This window comes from Nomascus leucogenys, chromosome 3, assembly GCF_006542625.1.
Source record: "Nomascus leucogenys isolate Asia chromosome 3, Asia_NLE_v1, whole genome shotgun sequence".
Lineage (NCBI taxonomy): Eukaryota > Metazoa > Chordata > Mammalia > Primates > Hylobatidae > Nomascus > Nomascus leucogenys.
Genome location: NC_044383.1, coordinates 149,202,798 through 149,226,346, shown reverse-complemented (window position 1 = coordinate 149,226,346; position 23,549 = coordinate 149,202,798). Strand labels below are relative to the sequence as shown.

The following is a 23,549-nucleotide window of genomic DNA, read 5'->3' as shown; positions in this document are numbered from 1 at the left end:
AAATTTTATCTGTTTCACCTTTTACTTATATTTTTGCTGTATTATGTATAAAGGCAATTACAACCAACCCTTAAACAAGAGGTCTGAACTATGTGGGTCTATTTTTTTTCCATAAATATTACACCAAGTATGACACCCCTCCCACCTCCATCACCTCTTCTGCCTCTGCCACCCTTCAGACAGTAAGACCAAACCTGAATCTTCCTCCTCTTCCTCAGCCTACTCAATGTAAAGACCACCAGGATGAAGACCTTTATGGTGACCTACTTCCACTTAATGAATAATAAGTATATTTTTTCTTCCTTATGATTTCCTAAAAACATTTTCTTCTCTGTGGCTTATTTTATTGTAAGAATACAGTGTTAATACATGTAACATACAAAATGTGTTGATTGACTGTTTATGTTATCGGTAAGGCTTCCAGTCGACAGTAGGCTATCAGTAGTTACGTCTGGAGGTAGTTAAAAGTTATACGTGCATTTTTTGCTGCAAAGGGGGTCAGTGCCCCTCAGCCCCATATTGTTTAAGGGTCAAGTGTATATCTTCCTGTCATTATGAAGTGGCCTTCTTTATCTCTAGAGATGCCTTTTGCCATTAAGCTTACACTGATACTAATATAGATAGAATTTTTTATTAATTTTTCTTATGTGTCTTTTCTTGATCCTATTACTTTCAAACTTTTGTTATCCTTATTTTAAACAGGACTCCTGTAAAAATCATCTAAATGAGTTGCTTCTTCATTGAATTTTAACAGAACAGCCAATTTATACTACATGGTTTACTAAATCTTTTTACTAAGTGTTTTCTATGTCCTCTACTTACTTTCTTTTCTTTCTTGCCTCTTTTTCCTGGATGTGGGCGGAGGGAGGGCTGCATATGAACATATTTTCTTCGTTCTCTTCTTCTATAGTTTGGAAGTTATATGCCTGTTCACCCTAGTATTTACAACATGCTTCCTTATCAACATTCATGTTCATTTGTACTTTTACCCTTTTCCCATACAAATACAAGGACCTCAGAAAGTGCAATATTTATCCTCAATCCAGTTTATATGCCTTTGTTTTTCAAATTGTATGTATTTTAAACTCAACAGGCCATTATTTTCACTTTGTACAAATAAGCATTTAAGTTTATCAACAATTTTATCATTTTTGTTGCTCTTTATTCCTTTATGCATCTTCAACTTTTCAGTCATCACTCTTCTGCCTAAAAAACAACCTTCAGCATTTCCTTTAGTGAACGTCTTCTAGTAATGAACTCTCTCCATTTTTCCTTATCTGAAAATGTCTTATTTTTGAAGGGCATCTTAAAGATTCTTTATACACCATCTCCCGGATTCATTCCACTGTTACTAATGGAAGTGAACTGAGTCTTCCCGCTGCTCCTTTGAAGGTGACCTTTTCTCTCTTCTAGCTGCTTTAAGATTTTCTCATCATTACTTTACAGTAGTTTTATTATCACATGCTGAGGTGTAGTTTCCTTTATCATGTTTATCAGTAAGTATGATAAATATAAAGAAAACCACAATTTCACAATGTGACTTTATTTCTTTCTTTGGTTTTATAGTTCTGAAACACACTTCCCTCAAACTCTGCTTCTGTCCCATTCCACCTCTCCTCTTCTTCTAATACTACGACTACGTATATTAAATTTTCTCACTATATTCCTTTTACTTTTCACATTCCTTTCTACTTTTTTCCATCCCTCTGTATCTCCATGCTGAAAATTTTCTTCTGAGCTATCTGCCAGTTTACTAATTCTCTCTTCAAATGCTTCTAATCTTCTGTTAAACCCACCTGTTGAGTTAATAGTAGGTAAATAATTTTCTGGCTTAGTTTTTCTTTTATAGCTTCCATTTCTCTTCCTTTTCTTCTGTCTTCTTCTACACTGAAAACTTACAGATCTTATAAAGTCTGGGTCTGAAATTCTAAAATCTAGAGTATCTGTGGATTTGTTTCTATTGTTTTTCAGACTGTTTGTTCAGATTTTTGTTAATGTCATCTTGTCTCCTTGTGTGCTTATTTTCTAGTGTGTGTCAGAAAATACACCTACTAAATAGCTTATAAAAATAATGTAAGGCCAAAGACAATAGTATCTTCCTCCAGGGAAGATACATATCAGCTTCTGCCAGGCACCTACTATTACTAGCAACCCAGGATCAATGCAATTTCACTTACTGAGACAGACAATTTTGAGCTGAGATACTGTCTCTGTGAGGACCTGCAACCTCCTACATTCTTACTCCTAAAGTACATATCCATCAGTGTCCCTACCCCAAGCAAAGACTAGGCTAGGGCATGGCAAGGGAGGTTCACATAGACAAATTATAGACTCCAAACGCCGTCCCCCAAAGCTCAGCCTTTCGTCTGTCCTCTCCAGATTCTGCAAACATGCTCAGCAGAAAAAGAGATCCCCCAAAACAGGGTTATATCCTTGATCATCTCACCTCCTGAAGACCATGAACTAGTAGTTCTTCACAACCTTGCTGGGTCCCTGATGTGTTCAGTTATTTTTTTTCCTATTGTATCCTATTTTCCTGGAATTGCTCAGCTGGTCTGCATTACCCTGTCAGTCCTTAACAAACATAAGTCTACTGGCACTTTTTGCACAGTTGCTTTTTAATCTAAAGAGGTCTAGAATTGACATAAGGTAGTATGGTGTAACAATGTGTTGAAATGAAGATCTGAATAAAAGAAAAAAGAAACATAACAGAAAATCTATCAACATGCCTGGCCTTATGTTCATCTCCAATAAGCTCTTCCTACTTTTTCTACAACATCATCACTTAACCAGTTTATGTAAGTCACAGATTACATTAAATTTCACTTCCCCGCTCCTCCAAACAACCTGGACAGCGATAATAATCTTTACATCCTATCACTCACCCACTGTTTTTCAGTAAAATAGAGAACAGCCTTTCATTTTCAAATTCAATTCAACAAAACATTTACTTAAGGCTTATTATGTGGCAAGCAGTGAAGTAAATGTGAAGGACTGAGAATAAGGAAACTCTGCTCTCAAGAAGTCTGTGAAAATGCCTCTACTACATTTGTTACCTTGGCTATTTCTTTAAATAAGTAACCTTGCCAGCTACTCTTCAATAATAGTTGTACTCTATGCAGATCTTTTTCCAAATTGTCACAAACTAGATACACATTATATACTTTACATATGGCCCAAAAATGTCGGGAAAAACACATTATGAACAGAGATACTTTAGTACAAATAACTAATATGTAATTGGTTTTGACCCGTACCCTTTGTGAAACCAGCTGCCCTACACTCTGTCACCACATATAGAGCCTTGTTTGGCGTACCCCACCCTTTTCATGTATTAACCTCCTTGGCTGGAACCACATCAAGATTACATAGAAAAGGGCTTCTACCACAGCTAATTAATCCTCACAATTATTATTTACTAAATTAAAAATGTTTGTAATACAGTTAAAATCACATTAAATCTGTGACAAAATTTTACTAACCTTAAAAAATGAAACAATCACTATTGCCCCAAGAACCCACAAACAGCTCAAGGATGTTAAGGTGCAAGCCATCAGGACTCTGGTACAGCTGAAACTGTCAAGGTCATCCTTCTCAAAACGTCATAAGTAGAGAATGAAAAAAAAAAAAACTAATCATAGCAGCTGCTTTGTCTACTGCAACCAATTTCCAAGTTAATATCGTTTGCCTTGTATTAAAATTCATTCTGTGTTGATTTATCACGCCAGTTCTGCAGCTTCATTCAATTAAAACAATGTCACAACACTTTCAAAGAAAATCATTTCAAACAGCCTGAGCTAAGTGCAACTTTAAAGGCCAAAAGAAGGGAAAGAAAAAGGGGAAAAAAAGATATTCATTAACCCTACTGTTTAAATACAGACCTTCTCTGTGGCTCATCAATTATATTTCTGCCAAGTGGCATGTTAATTTACAAGGAAGAGGTTTAACAACAATTATTTCTAATGCTGTTCATTGCTGCTCACACTTCATTTTAAATGGAAATGATAGATTTTTCCCGATAACAAAATGTAAAGCATTATAGAAAACCCGTTAACCTTTTTAAAATTCCATAATTAAAGATAAACTCCTGCGACACATTACCAAAATAGATAATAAAAAATGGATTTCCAAAAGCACCTCAAGTGAAACACTTCTAAGAACTGATAAAGTGTAATCTCTGCCTAAAATTTGGGGGTGAGGAGAGAGACCAAGTTTTCATTTAAAAAATGCAATTTTTTGGATTGCTTTTTGCATAACAGATTGATAATCTGTTTTTAAATATTGTGTCTAGTTATTTTTAGGGTGATTTTAGTTAGATGCCTTACAAATCTTCCATTATATCATATAAGCAACACAGTGGGTATGAAACAAATACATTCACAGAAGTGTATATGTATATTTTTTAAAGTCTTTCACTTAGCAGAAGACAAAAAACGGACCACACCCAATCTAGTCAACACTAGTGGGCCTATCTTATACAAGTATGTAAGATGAGAGAAGAGTTGTGTCTATATATTAACAGCACGACTGTTTTTAATTAAAAATACAAAATGAATACAGATGATCCTTGACTTACAATGAAGTTAAGTCCAATAAACCCACCGAGTTGAAACTGCAGTTTAAAATTTATGATATTTTCAATTCCAATGGTTTTATCTGGAGATGGCCCCATCATAAATTGAGAAGCATACTGAAAACATATCACTTTCGAACCACTGTAAACAATCCTAAGTCAGACCATTATAAGTTGGGGACTATATACCGAAATGTCTTGTATTTTGAGGGAAAACAAGCATCTTATGCCTTGTTACCTTCATATTAATTCTTATAAATAAGTGGCTAAATATATCTCCTGGAGAAATAGCTAATTTATAAAATATAATTAACATTACAGGAAACATTTGGCAAAACCTTTCACATATTAGGCCTTTATAAACATTTTTGTTCATGGCACACATGGCACATGTTATGTACAAGTGCTGTGTAAGAAAGCTTTCTTACAAGGCTATGTAAAAACAAAAATTTAAAGCTGCATACTTCCATGTTGAAATAGAAAGTGGAAATAATAAATTTTGTTTTTTATTACTGACTTTGTCCTTTGGGATTTATCCTGAGAACAGCCAGTCAGGCTTATTATATGAGAAATTTCTAAACGTATGAGTTCCTGTGCTGCATACAACTTACAATCTAGTGACTGAATCCCTCCCTCCAGCTTTACTGAGATATAACAAACAAGGTTTAACTTATGATGATTTAATACAGGTATACATTGTGAAATGGTTACCACAATCAAGCTAATTAACACATTCATCACCCACACAGCTACTGTGCCCATGCATGTACACGCACGTGTGTGTGCATGTGTGTGTGATGTCAAGCACCTTTTCATAAGCCTTTTGGACATCTGTATATTTTCTTTTGAAAAAATCACTAAAAGTTATTTGCCTATTTTTAAATTGGGTGATGTGATTTTTTTTTTTTTTTTGCTGTTTTGTTGTTTTGGGCTGAGTTAATATTCTGATATCTTTTGGATATTAAACCCTTAGCAGATATAAGGTTTGCAGATATTTCCTCTCATTCTGTAGGTTGCCTTTTCATTTTGTTGTTTCTTTGCTGTGCAGAAGCATGTTAACTTGATGTAGTCCTATTTTTGCTTTTGTTGCTTGTGTTTTTTGGGTGTAATATCTAGCAAAATCATTACCAAGACCAGTATCAAATACCTTTATAATTCAGTGTTTTTTCCTACATGTTTTACAGTTTCGGGGAATTCATTTAGGTCTTTAATCCATTTTGACTAAATTTTTATGTATGGTGTAAGATAAGGGTCCACTTTCATCTTTGGAATGTGAATATCCAGTTTTCCCAGCACCAACTATTGAAGAGACGATTCTTTCTCCATTGTGTAGTCCTGGTACCCTTGCCAAAGATTAGTTGACTCTATATTCATAGGTTTATTTCTGAGATTCTGTTCTGTTTCATTGGTCTGTTTTTATGCCGGAAGCAAATTGTTTTAATATAATTTGAAATCAGGAACTGCAATGTCTTCAGCTTTGTTCTTTCTCAAGATTGCTTTGGCTATTAGGTGCTTTCTGTGGTTCCACATGAATTTCAGGATTCTTTTTTCCTATTTCTATGAAAAATGCCATTGGAATTTTGACAGGAATTGTATTGAATCTATAGATTGCTTTGGGAAGTATGGAAATTTTAACAATAATCTTCCAATCTAAGAACATGGAATATTTTTCCATTTATTTGCATCTTTAATTTATTTGATCAGTGTTATAGTTTTCAGCGAGCCAGCATCTTTTACCTCCTGGGTATTATTTCTAATTATATTATTCTCTCTGATGCTATTTTTTGGAGATGGAGTTCCGCTCTTGTCACCCAGGCTGGAGTACAGTGACGTGATCTCAGCTCACTGCACCCTCCATCTCTCCCAGGCTCAAGCAATTCTCCTGCCTCAGGTTTCCAAGTAGCTGGGATTACAGCCTGCGCCACCACACCCAGTTGATTTTTTTTTGTATTTTTTGTAGAGACAGGGTTTCACCATGTTGGCCAGGCTGGTCTCGAACTCCTGACCTCAGGTGATCCGCCCGCTTCGGCCTCCCAAAGTTCTGGGATTACACGTGTTAACCACCATACCTGACCTCTTAATCTCTTTTTTGAATAGTTTGTTGTTAGTGTATAGACAGAAAACTGATTTTTGTATGTTGATTTTTGTATCCCAGAACTTGACTAAATGAACAAATTTCTTGATGAAGTCTTGGGTTTTTCTTACATACAAGATTATGCCATTGCAGAGATAATTTTATTTCTTCCTTTATGATTTAGGTGTCTTTCACTTTTTTTTTTTTTTTTTTTTTTGAGGGAGACAGCCTTGCTCTGTTGCCCAGGCTGGAGTGCAATGGTGCAATCTCAGCTCACTGCAACCTCAACCTCTGGGGCTCAAGTGATTCTCCTGCCTCAGCCTCCCGAGTAAGCTGGGATTATAGGCATGTATCACCATGCCTGGCAAATTTTTGTATTTTTTAGTACAGACAGGGTTTCATGTTGGCCAGGCTGGTCTCCACTCTTGACCTTAACTGATCCGCCCACCTCAGCCTCCCAAAGTGCTGGGAATCAGAGCCATGAGCCACCACTCCTGGCTGCCTTTATTTCTTTTTCTTGGCCAACTGTTCTGGCTAGAACTTACCATATTTAATGGAAGTGGCAAGGGTCTTCTTCCCGATCTTAGAGGAAAAGTTTTCAGTTTTTCACCATTAAGTATGATATTAGCTGTGGGCTTGTCACACATAGCCTTTATTATGTTGAGGCATATTGCTTCTACACCTTATTTGTTGAGAATTTTCATCGTGAAAGGATGTTACATTTTGTCAAATGCCTTTTTTGCATCTTTTAAGATGATCTTATGGTTTTTATCTTTCATTCTGTTAATTTGGTGTAGCTCAGTTAATGATTTGCATACGTTGAACCATTTTTACATTCAGAGGAAAAATCTCACTTGATCATGGTGTACGCTCCTTTTAATGTGTTATTCAATTCAGTTTGCTAGTATTTTGTTGAGGATTTTTGCATCTGTTCATCAAGGATATTGGCCTGTAACTTTATTTTCTTATAATGTTCTTATCTGGCTTTGGTTAAGGGTAATGCTAGCCTCATAAATGAATCTGGGAAGTGTTCTCTTCTGCTCAGTGTTTTGGAAGTTTGAGAAGGGTTGGTGGTAATTCGTCTTTAGATGTTCAGAGGAATTTGCCCGTGAAGCCGTCTGCTCTTCGGCTTTTATTTGTTGGGAGGTTTTCACTTAATGATTCAATCTCCTCACTCATTATGGGTCTGTTCAGACTTTCTGTTCCTTCATGATGTGGTCTTGATAGGTTGTATGTTTTAGGAATTTATCCATTTCTTCTGGTTTGTTCAATTTTTTGGCATATATTTACTCAGAGTAGTATTTTATGATCTTATTATTTCTATGGTATCAGTTGTATTGTCTCCTCCTTCATTTATTTTGACTTTTTTTTCTCTTGGTTAGTCCAACTAAAGGTCTGTCAATTTTGTTTACCTTTTCAAAAACCAACTCTCAGTTTTGTTGACCTTTTCTGTTGTATTCCTGTTCTCTATTTCATTTATTTCTGCTCTGATCTTTATTATTTCATTCCTTCTGTTCAAGCCTCTGGCATCCACTATTTCCAGGTAGTTTCCCACCCATTAAAAAAAAAATCCCAGGAAATTTTTACTGTGAGAATGAAAAATCACTATGTAATTTCACTACATAGTTTCTTCTATGGGCTATGTATTGTGCGAGGTATCATAGATTTTTAAAAAATAAAAGTTAAGAGCGAGTTCCTGACTTCAGGGAATGACCTACAAGAATCATGCAGATCACTACATACCATGTGATAAGAGCTTAAGAGGTGGGTACAAAGTGCTCTAAGGGGAAACAACTGTCTGTAGGAGTCAAAGCACACACAAACAGCAAAAGGAGCACTAGAGCTCAATATCGTGGGATGAGGAGGAGCTGGGCATGTTTGGTGGGAAGGAAGAAATAAGAAAAGAGGTGTTACAGGGAAGAAAAATTAAAAGTACCTGCCATTTTAACAGAAGAGTGAATTGCTTAGGTGGCTGGAAAACACGGGTAGCAGCAAAAATAAAGGTTTGAAAAGTAGTTTGGGATCTTTTAAAAGGCCTTGTGCATTGGATCTCATACTCTCACAGATACTGTCTTCTGCGTGTCTTCTGCTCGTCATAAAACACTTGTTGACCTTTACTGCCTTCGTATTTTTATTAATTGGTTAAATAATCTTTTTTCTAATTGTTACTTAGCATCTGGAGTGATAATCTATCTTCCTCACCTATATTTGTTTTGAATGGTTTCAGCTTATTATCCAGTTATATTGGTACTCAAAGAATGATACACCATAATTTAGGATATCCAAATTTGCATACCACAGATTTCAAATGTTGTTTATAACTGGTTATTAATTTTTCCCCTTTGCTGCTGGTGTCAAATGGAAGTATCACGAGCGCAAGGACTACGTTATTCAACATTTCTTAGGTGTTGAGTATGCTGCAGTATGTTTTGAGTGTTCAAGTATGAGCCAACTTCTGGGCTGGGTATTTTACATGCATTAGGTCACTTAATCCTCAAAACACCACTGCGCAGTGCTTACCACTACCACCTACATCTAATACATGCGAGGTTACATCAGCAGCCCAAATCCTAGAACACCTAGATTGATTCTAGAGTTCAGACACTTTAGTATAATGCCTCTCTTCTAAAGACCTTAACATATACCCTGATAACAACAAAAACTCATGGTTAGTTTTCTCATTATTGTTAATCTTTCAAAATGTTTAGTACTCAGTTTACAGAAACTCTATTCAAATCCCAAGTTTACTTTCAGAATTAGTCCAGTTGTGTTTTTATCATTTCTTCCCCACCCACATATATCCCAAACATATCATTACTATATCATTTCAGATAATCACATCTCGGGCTTCTCAATATTTTCATATCTTTTACTGATTGTCACCACTTTAACATTCATCACATACATCTTTATTCTCAATGAATGGCAATACCAGCAAGGCCCTTCCCTCATTAGCCTTCACATGTAAAAGATAAAGAAATCTTAAGATTCTCCCTATTTAATCTGTGCTCTTCATTTCGACTGCCATTGCCTGAGTTCAAGCTCTCATTATTCCATACCTGGATTGTGGCTATATCAGTACCATGAGAGTAATTATGTCTTTTCATATTCCTGTGCCCTGTTACGTACCACAGACCACACACAAACATTTCCAGGATGAAGAAATGATACCAAAATTTTGCTGTTTTATATTCACATATCCTTTTTAGTGTTCAAGTTCTAATTACTTTTCAAATTTTAAGAGGTTTGTTTTAATCTGCCCTTAACATGGCAAATTTATACACAATCTTAAAAGTACAAAGGAAAGAAACTAATCAAAACAACCATTGTTCTGTAACTCCAAACAATACAGCATAGAAGTTTTCAAAGTCAATCAATTCCCTACCAAATAATAAAGAAAATATTATACCAATATGAAACAAGGAGATGCTCAAGTTTATGATAGACAGGCTGCTTACTGATGACACTGATTTTGGACTTGGGAAAAGCAGTGTTGTATGGCAGACAAAACAAGATTTCAAGAAATCCTCAATTTATTTGTAAGCTACCTTGTTGTAAATCCTGGGTTTATTAAGACATAAAATGTTTTCTGGCTGGGCGCGGTGGCTCCCGCCTGTAATCCCAGCACTTTGGGAGGCTGAGGCAGGAAGACTGTTTGAGCCCAGGAGTTTCAAGACCAGCCTGGGCAACACAATGAAACCTTGTCTCTAAGATAAAACGAAACAAAAATTACTTAAATATATGTGTATTTTTTCCCAGTGAAATGATTAACTGAATTTAGCTCAAAAGCTAGTAGCTGAAAAACTCAACCTCAACATCCCTAAAGTAAAGGCACGTGATCTCAAAAACTAAGGTACTTTTCTGCCCAAATTGAAATCAAAAGAAAACACAGTCTCATTAACTTACAAAATAAATTTAGGTCACCTAGTTATAAAGAGGAACTGAAATGAGTGGAAGAGTTCAAGCAGTATAACCTTTGACTGCTTCATAGCCCATTTCATGTGTGACAATTCTGAGGCGTTAGGATGAGGAAGATTCTGTTATTAGCCATTTTACTCCCAGAGACACTGCTCTCTCAAATTGGGCTGAAAGTAGATCATCACCTTGAGCTTTCCTTTAATCTTTATCAGAAACAGCTCAATGTTCCTGGAATATGGATAGCACTGAGAAGCAGATTTCTCGATTTCCATATTACATACTTTGGCTATTTCAGCAAGAATCTCAGAGATACGGAGATTGAATACCTATGAGTAGATATCAAATTATCCATAAGTCCTTTGTAGCAGTAATTTTAACAGAGTAAATCCTAATATTAAACTCTTTTTAGATAAACCATAGATAAACGTCTCTGTCTAATCTGAATAATTCTTCCCTAACAACCCCATCTTTTATTTTGTTCTTCTAAGCACTAGTTCCGATCAAATATTAAAACATATTATTTACAAAAGAAAGTGCCTGAATTTTTAAAACTCAGAGAAGCCTTATTATTTAAAGAAACGTTAAACATTGGAAAAATATCAGCTAAACAAAATGTATTGTTTTCAGACTGTCCTGTAACCCTTTCTGTAATTATTTACTAACATCCTAAGAAATTTGGTATATCCCAAACCATAAAAAGCCTGTGAAATATTAGGTACACAACAGGCCCTAAATATACCCTTACAGAGTGAAATAAAGAAGAAACTTCAAAACAAAACAAAGAGTCATAAATTGGCTTTTACTAAACCGATCTAGTTGAACTTATACATCAACAATAAGTTTCCCTACCTAAAACGTAAAGATATGCCCTATATTATCAAATCACACTGCTAAATTAAAACTTTAATATGTAATCTGAATCACTTCACAACTCCACTGAATAAAAATATATACTAACCTTATGAGAAGAACTACCTTTAAATAGATTTCTGTGCAAACTATCAAAGAGAGATGTGCAGATCATATTTTTAAAGCATTATTATATTCACTCACAAAATTATGATCACGTTCAGGCAAAAATCAAGTGTTAACCTGGGTACTGAAAAAGGAGACTTTGAATATCATTAAATTTTGATTTAATATCATTTGTTATTCAGAAGAATGAGAGTGAAAGTAGTGTACATCAAGACTCCTGAGGTTCTTGATTAATCCTTCAACAATAAGAAGGCCACAATGGTCAAAGGAACAAAGACTTTAAGGAAAGATAACTTACTGAATTGGTGCCTCTCCCCATAATCCCTCTAAAACAAATGCCAGCTCAACAACCAATTTGACACCAACTTCTCAAGACTGCTGACAAATAACAACCCTACGCTAACTAACTCAGAAGCTATGACTAGCTTAAGCTGATTTGCAAACCCAGGAAAATGAAACAGAAAGAGAACTTACAACTCATGTTCCATCATCAACATGTATTATTATAAGAGAGACAGTGGAGTGTACTGTGAATAACATTATGAATCTAAACTACTAACTACAGCAACCAGGCTGGGATCCTACAGGCTGAAAACACAATCCTTGAAAAGACATTTGTCTGTCTTACAAAACCTTTGACAATATGGGTATTCATGATGGCCTAGACCCAAGAGATGCCTTTCAAAGCTATTATTCGAAATTAAAGCCCATTTTAAAAACATCAGAAAATCAGAATTATATTCACGTAAAACTCCAAGAAGTCTCACTACAATTTAATCATCAAATCATGTCCAAAGGAAGCAGTTTACCAATCTAATCTGTTCACGTATTTAACAGGACGACTACTATCATCAACAGCTAGACCTTGCCAATATTTACCAAGTCTACTACTCTGGCAGATCCTATAGAACAATTTCTAACAACTTGAAATTGATAACCAGGCAAATTTAAAGACAAAATTATTACTGATTCATTCAAAATATAACACTTTTTACTTATATAAATCAGTTAACTCTATTCATAATCATTCATAACACATCTCCATGGATTCAAACAAGAAAACCTGACCAGCCAAATAAACAATTTGATGGTCTAAATATAACTTCAATGTTCTTTCATGTTTGTAGTTTTATGAATGCATGAGAAACTTAAAATCTTAAATAATTTAATCTTGTATCCTTCATACAAGACTGAACTCCTTCAAGAACAGGATTATTTTTCTTATGTGTAATCACAAAAACCATAGAGTGCCTGCTCTATCAGGTGTCACACATTTGTTACCTTTACTCCTCCAAACAATCCTATGAAGTGAACCTTATAACTTCATAGACAAACAGATTCTAAAAAGCAAGCGTATGCTCAAAGCCAATGTGATCATCTCAATTATTTTTCGGCAAATATTTATTTCAGTCCCCTTCTCATTGTAAATGAAGTGACTTGATAACACTAATGCAAGGTTTCTCAACCTCAGCACTACTGACATTTGGGGCCAGATAATTCTTTGTTGGGGGGCTGGAGGTGCACGGAGGCTGACTGCCCTGTGCATTACAGGATGTTTCACAGTATCCCTGGACTCTACCCACTAGATGCCAATAGTACTCCCTCTCCCAAGTTTAGACACCAGAAGTATCTCTAGCCATTGCCAAATGTCCCCATAGGTAAAACTGCCACCAGCTGAGAATCACTGGGCTAACGGAAAGCAACAAGAGCAGGGGCCTTATACATGCTTATGCAGTTTGGCTTAGATCTTGCATTCCAGTGGCCTGCCATAAGAGCATGCCCTAAGCAGCCACTGCTTTAGCCTGGGCCCAGCAGGAACATAAACGGAGAAGATCTAAACCAACCTACAGTTAGCCTCAATCAAGCTAGGTTCCACCTTAATCAGTAGACCCTCAGCCAACATACAGACCCATGAGCACAGAAATAAATGATTATTATTTTTAAGCCACCCAGTTTTAGAGTGTTTTATCATGGAGCATTATTGTGGCAACTGTTGACAAATACAGCCAATAAGAGGATAAGCCAGAATTCAAAACCTAGGCCTATCTGACTAAAAAACACTGTCTTTACTATATCAAAGAGTTTTTTCAAAAGAATTAAATATTCTTACCCAGGACATGCTTCGTACACAGTAGAGATGCAGTAGAAGTCTGCTTTATTAGTAAATATTAATTCTGTAAAAATTTTAATACATTTTCAGTGGCCTATTCATATTAGCCTCTCATTCTCACATCATGAGGCCAAACTTCAAAAACGTTGCAAAGGGCTACAGACTATAGCACTGCTTCATTTCTCAGACCTTGAGTCTGAGACTTTCTTCTCCTATCAGTTTCAGAGCTCTGCACTGCTAAGTCCAAAACACATCTCTAACTTAACACTGACTTCTGTAAGTAAGGTGCTATGTGCAAATGCAAAAGACAACAGGTTTAAAGAAAAAGAAAAGTTTAAAAATATTTGTAAGAATGAGTTTCATACAAATATGCGCAACAAATACTTACTGTGCATACACCATTTACCAGACACTATTCTAAGCACTGGAAATATGGCACTGAAAGACAAAAAGATTTCTGCCCTCATAGAGCTTACATTCTTGTGACATATAGCATAAAGACGTTTTCCAACTGCTTCACTCATATTAACTCTTTAGTCTTCATAATCTTGTCAGAGGTTTAATATCTCCATTACGGAAATGAGAAAACTGAACACCAGGAATGAAAAGTAACCTGCTTAAAGTCACAAAACATCATCACTTCCTGGCCTTTTGGTTAAGATCAAGTGTAGTACCAAAGTCACAAAAACAAGCAGCAAAACTAGCTGGAAGTCTGAATCTGAGTTCCTACTTTTGACCACAGCATGACACTGCCCCTGTGCTAACTCTCTAACCTCATATCTTACAACACTTCCCAAGCACATTCCTGCCTGAGTCAGCGGTACTTGCTGTTCACTCTGCCTGGAATGTTTTTCTCCCAGATGGTTTTCATGCCTTCCTCCCATCATTCTGTTCCTGTCTCTCCATTCCCATCATATTGTAAGAGATTTCTTCCCTGATTACCCTTAAAAATGAATACCTTCTTCCATACACAGTCACTATTCATCTGTCTACCCTACTTTATGTTTCTCCATAACACTGATTACAGCTATAGATTCATTTGTGTACTGTTTGTCTTTGCCACTGAAATGTCCACTCCACGAGACCAGTGACACTGTTTAATTCATCACTTCACGACTTACCGTTTCAGGCCTCCTGAAACGATGGCTGGCAAAATGACCAGGTACATGATCACCTACCTGTCAGCCTGGCTGACCCTGTCCCCTCTCCAAAAAAAAAAAAAAATTAGAGGAGTGATTCTCATACTTCAGCATGCATCGGAATTATCTACAGGGCTTAACAGGCAGACTGCTAGGCCTCGCCCTTACCCCAGAGTTTCTGATTCAATAAGTCTAGAAAGGGGCTTGAACATTTACAGTTCCCAGAAAGCGTAGATATTATGGTCCAAGGACTGTGTTTTGAGAATCACCGATCAAGACAAATGCCACGCTCCAACGCAACTGTCGGTAATAGTAGTTCACGGTGGCAAGAAGTCACAACTGGAGGAGGAAGGAAAGAATATAGTGAACAGGTGCCCTCTAGACTCAAGTCCTGACTTAGAAGACTGTATGAAACCCATGTCTTTTAAAGAATGCATAAATACCCCTTCCTTAAATAGGATTTCTTTTAAGAGATGGAACCAGATAGATTAACATTATATTCTCTATCAAGGTCTTATAGTCTTACATATTCTATGTTAATGCCCACTGCAGAAACATTATCCCTTAACGTTTAAATAAGCAAAACAGACAGTTGCTATCCTTTCCAGGATAGTGAAAAACCTAACAGCAGTAGACCCCAATTGGAACAGCTGCCCAAATCACAATTTCTCATCTCTAGGAATAATCCTAATACTTAGGGTAGGCTCACAGTGGTCCTGTCTAGGTAATGGTAGGTAACCTCACTTCCCCAGTCAGAAAGGCCCAAAACACATTCACTCTTCTAAGAATCTGAATTTTAAAGATAAAGTCTGGGAGGCACCAATGCCAAGTTATGTCAGCAAGGCTCTCAACCGAGAAGCTCCACAAACTCCTGCTGCTCAAGTTCTCAGATGCCCTGATTCCTAGCCTAACATGGCACTTTGTTTTCCAGCTATTCCTTTAATCCTCTGTGTTACTCAATAATCTTCCAACCAACTCCTCTTTTCCTACATTATCCAAGACTATTTGTGTATTTGCAACCAAAAATACCTATAAAACCAGAGTAAATGTATATAACCTTTAAAAAAAATGTATCAGATCAATTTTTGCAAATTGTAATGTAACTAAAATATCAAAGCTTTTTCCTATTAATTCAACTTAAGACATTTCTCATCTACAGACTAGTATTCTGTCCATATAACTAATGAATCATAGAGCACAACATCATATTTTTGACATTACAATAACTTCTTTTTTCATCTGCTTTCATAAAAGTCCTCTGAAACTTAGCAAAAAGCCATCATCTTTTCTTGGTGTATTCGACAAGTATTGTTACCTATTATGTGCCAATATTATGAGGGATACAGCAGTGAATAACAAAGACAAGGTTCTTATTTTATGTACACCTTATATTCTTCCGGGGAGACAGAGAGAGAGAAAATAAACCAGAAAAATGCCCGATTATAAGTACTATTGCAAAGAAAAAAAAGACAATGTGAAACAGTGAGTAGCTAGATAGATGGCTTTTAAATAAAAAGGTCAGGGGAAGCCTCTCTGAAGTGACATTTGAGCTAAATTCTTAATGACAAGAAGCAGCCATCCAGTAGAGATCAGAGCACAACTAAAATTAAGGTCCCTAAGACTGGGAATAGACTTGACTTGTTCTAAAAGCCAAAAGAGGGCCAATGTGACTACAGTGTGGTAAAGAAGAGGGAAAATCATTTAAGATGAGGCCAGAGAAATAGAATGGACCGTATCATACAGGGCTTTGTAACAAAAAGCAAAGAATCTGGATTTATTTAGAAATTAACAGATATAGGACAAGGAGCCTATTCACAACAAGATGCTTATAGAGAATAGTTCAACAATGGACTAAGATGGGGGAAAAATCAGATTACAATCAGTGGTTTCAATAAAATTTTAGAGCTGAAAGGAACCTTACAGTCCAACACCTTCATTTTACAGAAAGAATGCTGCGGCCCAAGCTGTGGCTTCTTGAAGGTCAGATTAAAGATGAGCGAAGTTGTGCTTGGTGCTCTGTGACAGGCCAAAGTGCTTTCCACAATTCCTCATCCGGTTTTGAAACCCAAGAGTCTTTACCATGTGCATTTCCAAAGTGACATAGCAGCAATCAAATGGAAACATATTTAGAAAGAATTTTTTTAAATTATCCATGCCAAATTATTCACACTTCAGTTGATGACTGCATTTTTTTTAAAGTGGTTAATAATGCTTAAGTATTTACCACCAAATATATCTCTTCCCAAAATATGTGCAGCAGAACAAAATTGAATAAAACAACAAAATATACTTACATCTGGGTATTCTTTTACAGGCACATAAAGTTTCTCTTGTAACTGAACAATAGGTCCCACAGCATCGGGCAATTCTGCACTCCTTTTCTCTGTACTGCCATTTAATGTGTCATTGTACATGTCTTTCCGTACTCTGCTAATTTCTGTTAAAAGTAAAAATTTTAAATGTGTTAGACAAAAAAAATATTCTTGCTAGTCCAGAGGAAAAAAGAGAGGGCAGGGGAGGGTTTCATTGACAAAGCGTTAAAACTCGAATAAAGAGCTCCTGGCCTATTCCATCATTCTCTGGATTAAGCCCATGTTTAACACGACTATAGCCTTAATTAATTTCTACCGCAAACCAATTTTTATACGAATCAAGTAACATATCTTATTAAATTAACTTCAAAGCCCGAGCTCCTTCCTAACTGGTATAATATGGACTTGTTAGGTTATCTAATTTTTCCAAGTCTAAACGAGGCCAGTCATTCCAAATGATAGCTTCAGTAAACACCTATAAGAATGCCTGTCAGACAAAACTAATACCAAAGCCTCTTTTGTACTTCAGAACTAATTTGTCTGAAGGATATTTAAACTGGACCACTTCGATTATTTTTAGGTATCTTTAGAATATCCAAACAGAGATGTTCAAAAGACAACAGACGGCAAGTTCAGCAGAAGTCTGAGTTTCATATACAAATTTAATGGTTAAAGCTATCAGAAAAGATGTCTTAGAGCAAGTAACAGGAGAAAGAAGGACAGAATGCACTTGAGAAAAAGGAAGGGGTAAGGAAAAAAAGATCCAAACCAAGAAGAAATGGAGGTAGGCAGGAGAACTAGAGAAGAGAGGTGTTATAGAAGCTAAGAAATGACAGATTCAAGGACAGGGTGATCAACAGTATCGAATACTCCAAAAGAATGTAAGATAAACAGCAAAAGATGGTACCTTGGATTTGACCACTAAGCCACTGGTGATCAGAGAAGTTTCAAGGGAAAGATGGTAACAGCTCAAACTACACTGGGTTAATGACTGAAATATTAAATACAAAAAAGGAAGTAGCGATACCTAAAATCAATGACTTGTTTTTAAAGACCTGTATTGCTGTTCTTGGATATACATATACATTTTTTTAAAGTAGGAGAATTCTATTTTAATGAGCCAAGTCCCATAAAGAAAATGGATCTTTTCAAAAATTATTAAGCTTCTAGTATGCACCAGAAGACAGGTTCCTGTCCATTGGAACATACTGCCTAATAAGGGTTGTCATTATTAAGGTTAGCCAGATGCAGATGTAATGTCTCTCTATCCTATAGACTGTGTCCTCCCTGGGAGAAAGGCTTGCATCCATTAGTATTTAAAAATAAAATGTATTTTTTAAATGTATTTTGTATGCTTTCCAAACACGGGGAAGTTCAATCTATTGATAGTTCCTTAGGAACTACCAAATACGAAGGCACTCTTTAATTTTTCTAACTAGTTATTTAAATCAGTTTCGGTTAAATAAAATCCAACACAGCCAAAAGGCAGGATCAAAGGTACTCTTACCCAGTTATAAAATCTCAACCAATTAAAAAAGGCACTGTAATACATTTTCTGCTTCAGTGATACCAATATTCATATTACAAATTTTATCTCTTAAATAACAATTTGCCTGTCAAAGCTTACCAAATGCTTTTCTCTGAATAGCAAATAAAATCAACAAAAATCTAGAGATTACCTTGGATTTGACTACATGATAAGGGCAGAATTTTATTATTTCCTAAGGTTCTTTTTATACTTCTAGCTTCATAATTAAATCTTTCCTAATAATGTCCAGTATCAAATTGGTGTTTATCTTAAATTAACATATGACAGCAATTCTCAAGTTTTCAACAACCAAGTAATAATTTAAACACATGCTCACTTACATCATTTACATAATTACAACAAGTAATTAACCAAGGGGCATTAGAAAAATTTAATCTAATTAAAATCACACATATATCCTTTAGCCAGGTCTCTGGACTAAAAAAGCACTTTCTGTATAATTATCATTTAAATATCTTCTTCAGAAACTACCTATTCTTACTATATAGTTAGCACCACACCAATATCAAAGCCTAAGAATAACACAGCAGGAAAGAAAACTATAGATAAAATTTGCTTAAAAATACAGATGCAGGCCGGGCACGGTGGCTCAAGCCTGTAATCCCAGCACTTTGGGAGGCCGAGGCGGGTGGATCACGAGGTCAGGAGATCGAGACCATCCTGGCTAACACGGTGAAACCCCGTCTCTACTAAAAATACAAAAAATTAGCCAGACGTGTTGGCGGGCGCCTGTAGTCCCAGCTACTCGGGAGGCTGAGGCAGGAAAATGGTGTGAACCCGGGAGGCGGAGCTTGCAGTGAGCTGAGATCGCGCCATTGCACTCCAGCCTGGGGGACAGAGCATGACTCTGTCTCAAAAAAAAAAAAAAAAAAAAAAAAAAAAAAAAAAAAAAATACAGATGCAAACATCTGAAATAAATAGAAAAAGAAAAATGCACTAAGACATAGTAGAATTTATACCCTGAGTGCAAGAATAGTTCATTAATGAAAAATCTACTATTATAAGTAACCATAGTAATATAATAAATCTAGGGAAGAAAAAATACTGATTTTCCAGGTAAACAAATTTATCAAACTTAGAAAAAAAAAAAAACAAAAAGAATCTATTGCAAGTTATCAGAAAATTCAGATAAAATGACTAGATTAAAAAATTAAATACACGTGCCGGGCGCAGTGGCTCATGCCTGTAATCCCAGCACTTTGGGAGGCCAAGGCAGGCAGATCACTTGAGGTCAGAAGTTCAAAACCAGCCTAGCCAACATAGTGAAACCCCGTCTCTACTAAAAATACAAAAATTAGCTGAGCATGGTGGCAGACGCCTGTAATCCCAGCTACTCAGGAGGCTGAGGCAGGAGAATCGCTTGCACTCAGGAGGCAGAGGTTTCAGTGAGCCGAGATGGTGCCATTGCACTCCAGCCTGGGCAACAAGAGCAAAAAACTGTCTAAAAAAATAAATAAATAAATAAATAAATAATGTATAAAACCAACAGTCCTCATATATAAGCATCTATCTGGTTAGATGATACAATCCATCTACCACTTAAGTTGTATTTTTATAAATACCTATGTGATTCCTTGATTAATAACACAAAGTTCCATGAGATTCTGTTACCCAGTGTGTCCGCAGGTCCTTGAACAGTGCCTGGAACACAGCTGGCCCTCAATAAATACTTGGTGGGGGTAAACAAAGGCAAGAAACAGCTAGGTTTCTGGAGCATTAAAGTTAAACAAGTCATGGTTCCAGCTCTCAAAGAACTTATTCTAATAAGGAAGACAGATAAGAAGTCTTTCTACCATGATTTTTTTCAGTCTCTAAGATATATCACTCAATTTCATAACAGAACACAAATTAATGTATAGGACAGTAATGATGTGAATGAAAAGGTGACTAAGACATAGTTCCGGTCCTCAAAGACTTTACAATCTTATTCGCTGTTGAGTTTGGCCAACTATGTACTACCTTTATAAACAGGGAAAAAAAAGCAGAAAATCATCAGCACTTCCTGGTGTTATTCAGAACACTCGAGTCAGAACAAGTTCTGATTCCAGTTCTAACAGTAACTGTGATTTTAGACAAGTCTCTTTCTTACAACCTCTCTGTGTCTGTGCTTCATATACTTACTCAATGAATGAACTGAATCCACTGGTTTCCAATCTTGGTATACAAGAGCCCCATTTATTCTTTTTCTCCATAATCTTGTTTTTAAAAGTTTTGCCTTTAAAACTTTCCATTTGTAAGTCGTGGCAATCACAGCTTCTGAGAATGTTATCCTAGCAGGAGGATACAATTATAGCCAAACTACTATGGAAACATGCAACGAGTATGGGTTTGGGAAATGCTTTAGTCCTTTTGTAAGTAATAGCTTCACAGGTGTTCTCATGAAACATAGGAATGCTTCATAACTAATACGTTGTACACACTATTTTGCTGTATCAAACATTACAACACTCAAATGCCCCACCACCAACCGCACTACCTTCATCAACCCGCAGCAGTTGTTGCAGAGAACTAAAAGTTCAAAACCGTTTGCTTAATCACACGTAGTACAAAAACTCTCCCAACATGAACCTCAGGCATGTACTTTCTGTCTAAATATCCCCAATATTTTTAGACATCTCTAAAGATCTCAAATATTATAAATCTGTTTTAATAAACCAAAATCTGCTCTCCTAAAATTTCTACCATTGGCCACCACTCAGCAGCCCCACAAACATTTGAAAAATTCTAAAATATCTAAATGTCCTCTTCCCTAAACCAATGACATGGTTTTATACCCTCCCACTTGTTTAGATGCACTCTGATTTGTCTAGGTCCCTTTTAATATGCAAAACCCTATACTGTACACAACATTCCATAATGATCAATGGGTAAGCCAACTGAGGCTATCAACTTCTAGTCCCAAACCCTGCCCCGTCCATAATCACTGTTTAAGAGTTGATGATGTTTAAGAATATCTTTACTTCCTTAGCAAACACAGCACACTGCTGATATTTTGCTAATGGTGTTAAGACAAATCTCTACCATTCCATAATTCCACAACTGTTTGTTCAGACACCAACAGAAGATTTCAATTTTTTTCCTGGTTATTTTCTGCTACACATACCCCTTCATCAGACTGATATTAATCTATCAGCTGATATTCTTTAAGGATGAATAGTCTCTGAGTCAAGAATCCAACTGCAAGTTTATAGAGCACAGATTTCTTTGGCCCAGATCCCAAAATACAGGCACATCTTTATCTGCTACTTGATGAAATCCCAAGCTACAATGGGACCAGAACCTCCTTCTGGAGCCACCAGTTTAAATTGGAAATAATCTGTTTAGGAATCTACAGGTTATGCCATCAAGTTTAGAATACACATTTTTCAGCTTTGGGGAGTATTTGCCTTTACAGCATTTAGGCTCCTCCCATTTTCTACAATTTTTTGAATTTACTTTTTTTTTTTTTTTCCGAATTTCACTATGCTGAAAACTATTTTTTGTTTAGGCCTGAAAACCTGTTACTACTTACTGCCTCGTCACACTTCTCTGCTTTAATTATCTTGATTTCTTTTCTTTTCCAAACTAAGGCTCAACTGTCAGTTAATTCTGCTCCGATGTCACTGCACAGTTCTGTTTTATGTGACCTTTATTCCTTTTTCTTTCCCCTTAATTCACCCAACTATGGATTTCACTAAAAGGTTTTAAAGTCATTCTTATGTTTCAACAGCCTCAGCTCATGTTTGTCTTTGGCTTTTCCATTACCACTACTCTTTTAGTGTATCCAAATTATTGTACGTGCACTCTGCTACTTTTGTACACATCCTTTTAATATCTGAATTACTGGGCCGGGAGTGGTGGATCACCCCTGTAATCCCAGCAATTTGGGAGGCCGAGGTGGGCAGATCACTTGAAGTCAGGAGTTCAAGATCAGCCTGGCCAACATGGCAAAACCCCATCTCTACTAAAAATACAAAAATGAGCCAGGTGTGGTGGCGGGCACCTGTCATCCCACCTACTCGGGAGGCTGAGTCAGGAGAATTGCTTAAACTCAGGAGATGGAGGCTGCAGTAAGCTGAGATCGTGCCACTGCACTACAGTCTGGGTGACAGGGTGAGACTCCATCTCAAAAAAAAAAAAATACACACATATATATAGTTATATATATATATGTTATACATATATGTTACACATATATATGTTAAATCCAATTACATATATATGAATTATTGGACTTAATTAACAGATCAATCACTCTGGAAAACTAGAACACTGGAATTAAGGACAACAGGAAAAACTGTTAAGAGAATAAAAAAAAAATGGGGTGAGAAATCTAAATTACAGCATTGAGCAGTCATTTCCCAATATATATAAATACATAGCTAAGGCTGTGTATAAAATCAATACTGCAATGCTGGAAAGCCAAAGAATCAACATACAGCTCTACATTACTTTCTGGTTTAGAAATTTTTCAACAAATTTAAACTAAGAAAATCAAAATTAGGAAATGAAACATGAAAATATTTACTAACTCAATCATAAGCAACAGAATATTAATGAAAAGTAAAATTCAAAACCAAAATGCATCGAAGAATTACTTTCAGGATTTGTAAAAACAAAACAGTTTTAAAACACTGAAGAAAAACTCACATAAAATGCATCCTATACTTAGTGTTGTGGTAGCCGATTCGATTGCTCAATCTGCAATGCTGACGTTATAGACATATGTATTTTTTCACTGGGTATCTATCGGCTGTTTCTTTGTACATTACATTTGAATCCATCAACAAAATTTGCCTTATCATTGTACTAGAGCAGGAGCTAATAAAGGAATGAAAAGGTCACTGTGTCGTTTGACCATACTGTGCTTTTTAACATTTTCCATTAACTTATGGAAAATCTTAGTTGTCAGTAAAGTGA

General features: G+C 36.1%; 1 protein-coding gene across 6 annotated transcripts in view; it reads right to left on the bottom strand.

Moving 5' to 3' along the window:
• The window catches only part of QKI (QKI, KH domain containing RNA binding), a 165,152-nt gene that overhangs the window by 106,533 nt on the left and 35,070 nt on the right, over positions 1-23,549 (bottom strand). For all 6 annotated transcript variants that reach the window (XR_004029409.1, XM_030809946.1, XM_030809947.1 and 3 more), the window contains exon 2: positions 17,084-17,226. Coding sequence is in view for 5 of the 6 variants with exons in the window: in XM_030809946.1 (XP_030665806.1) it covers positions 17,084-17,226 (143 nt within the window). In the remaining variant the exon portion in view is untranslated. The remainder of the gene's footprint in view (positions 1-17,083; positions 17,227-23,549) is intronic.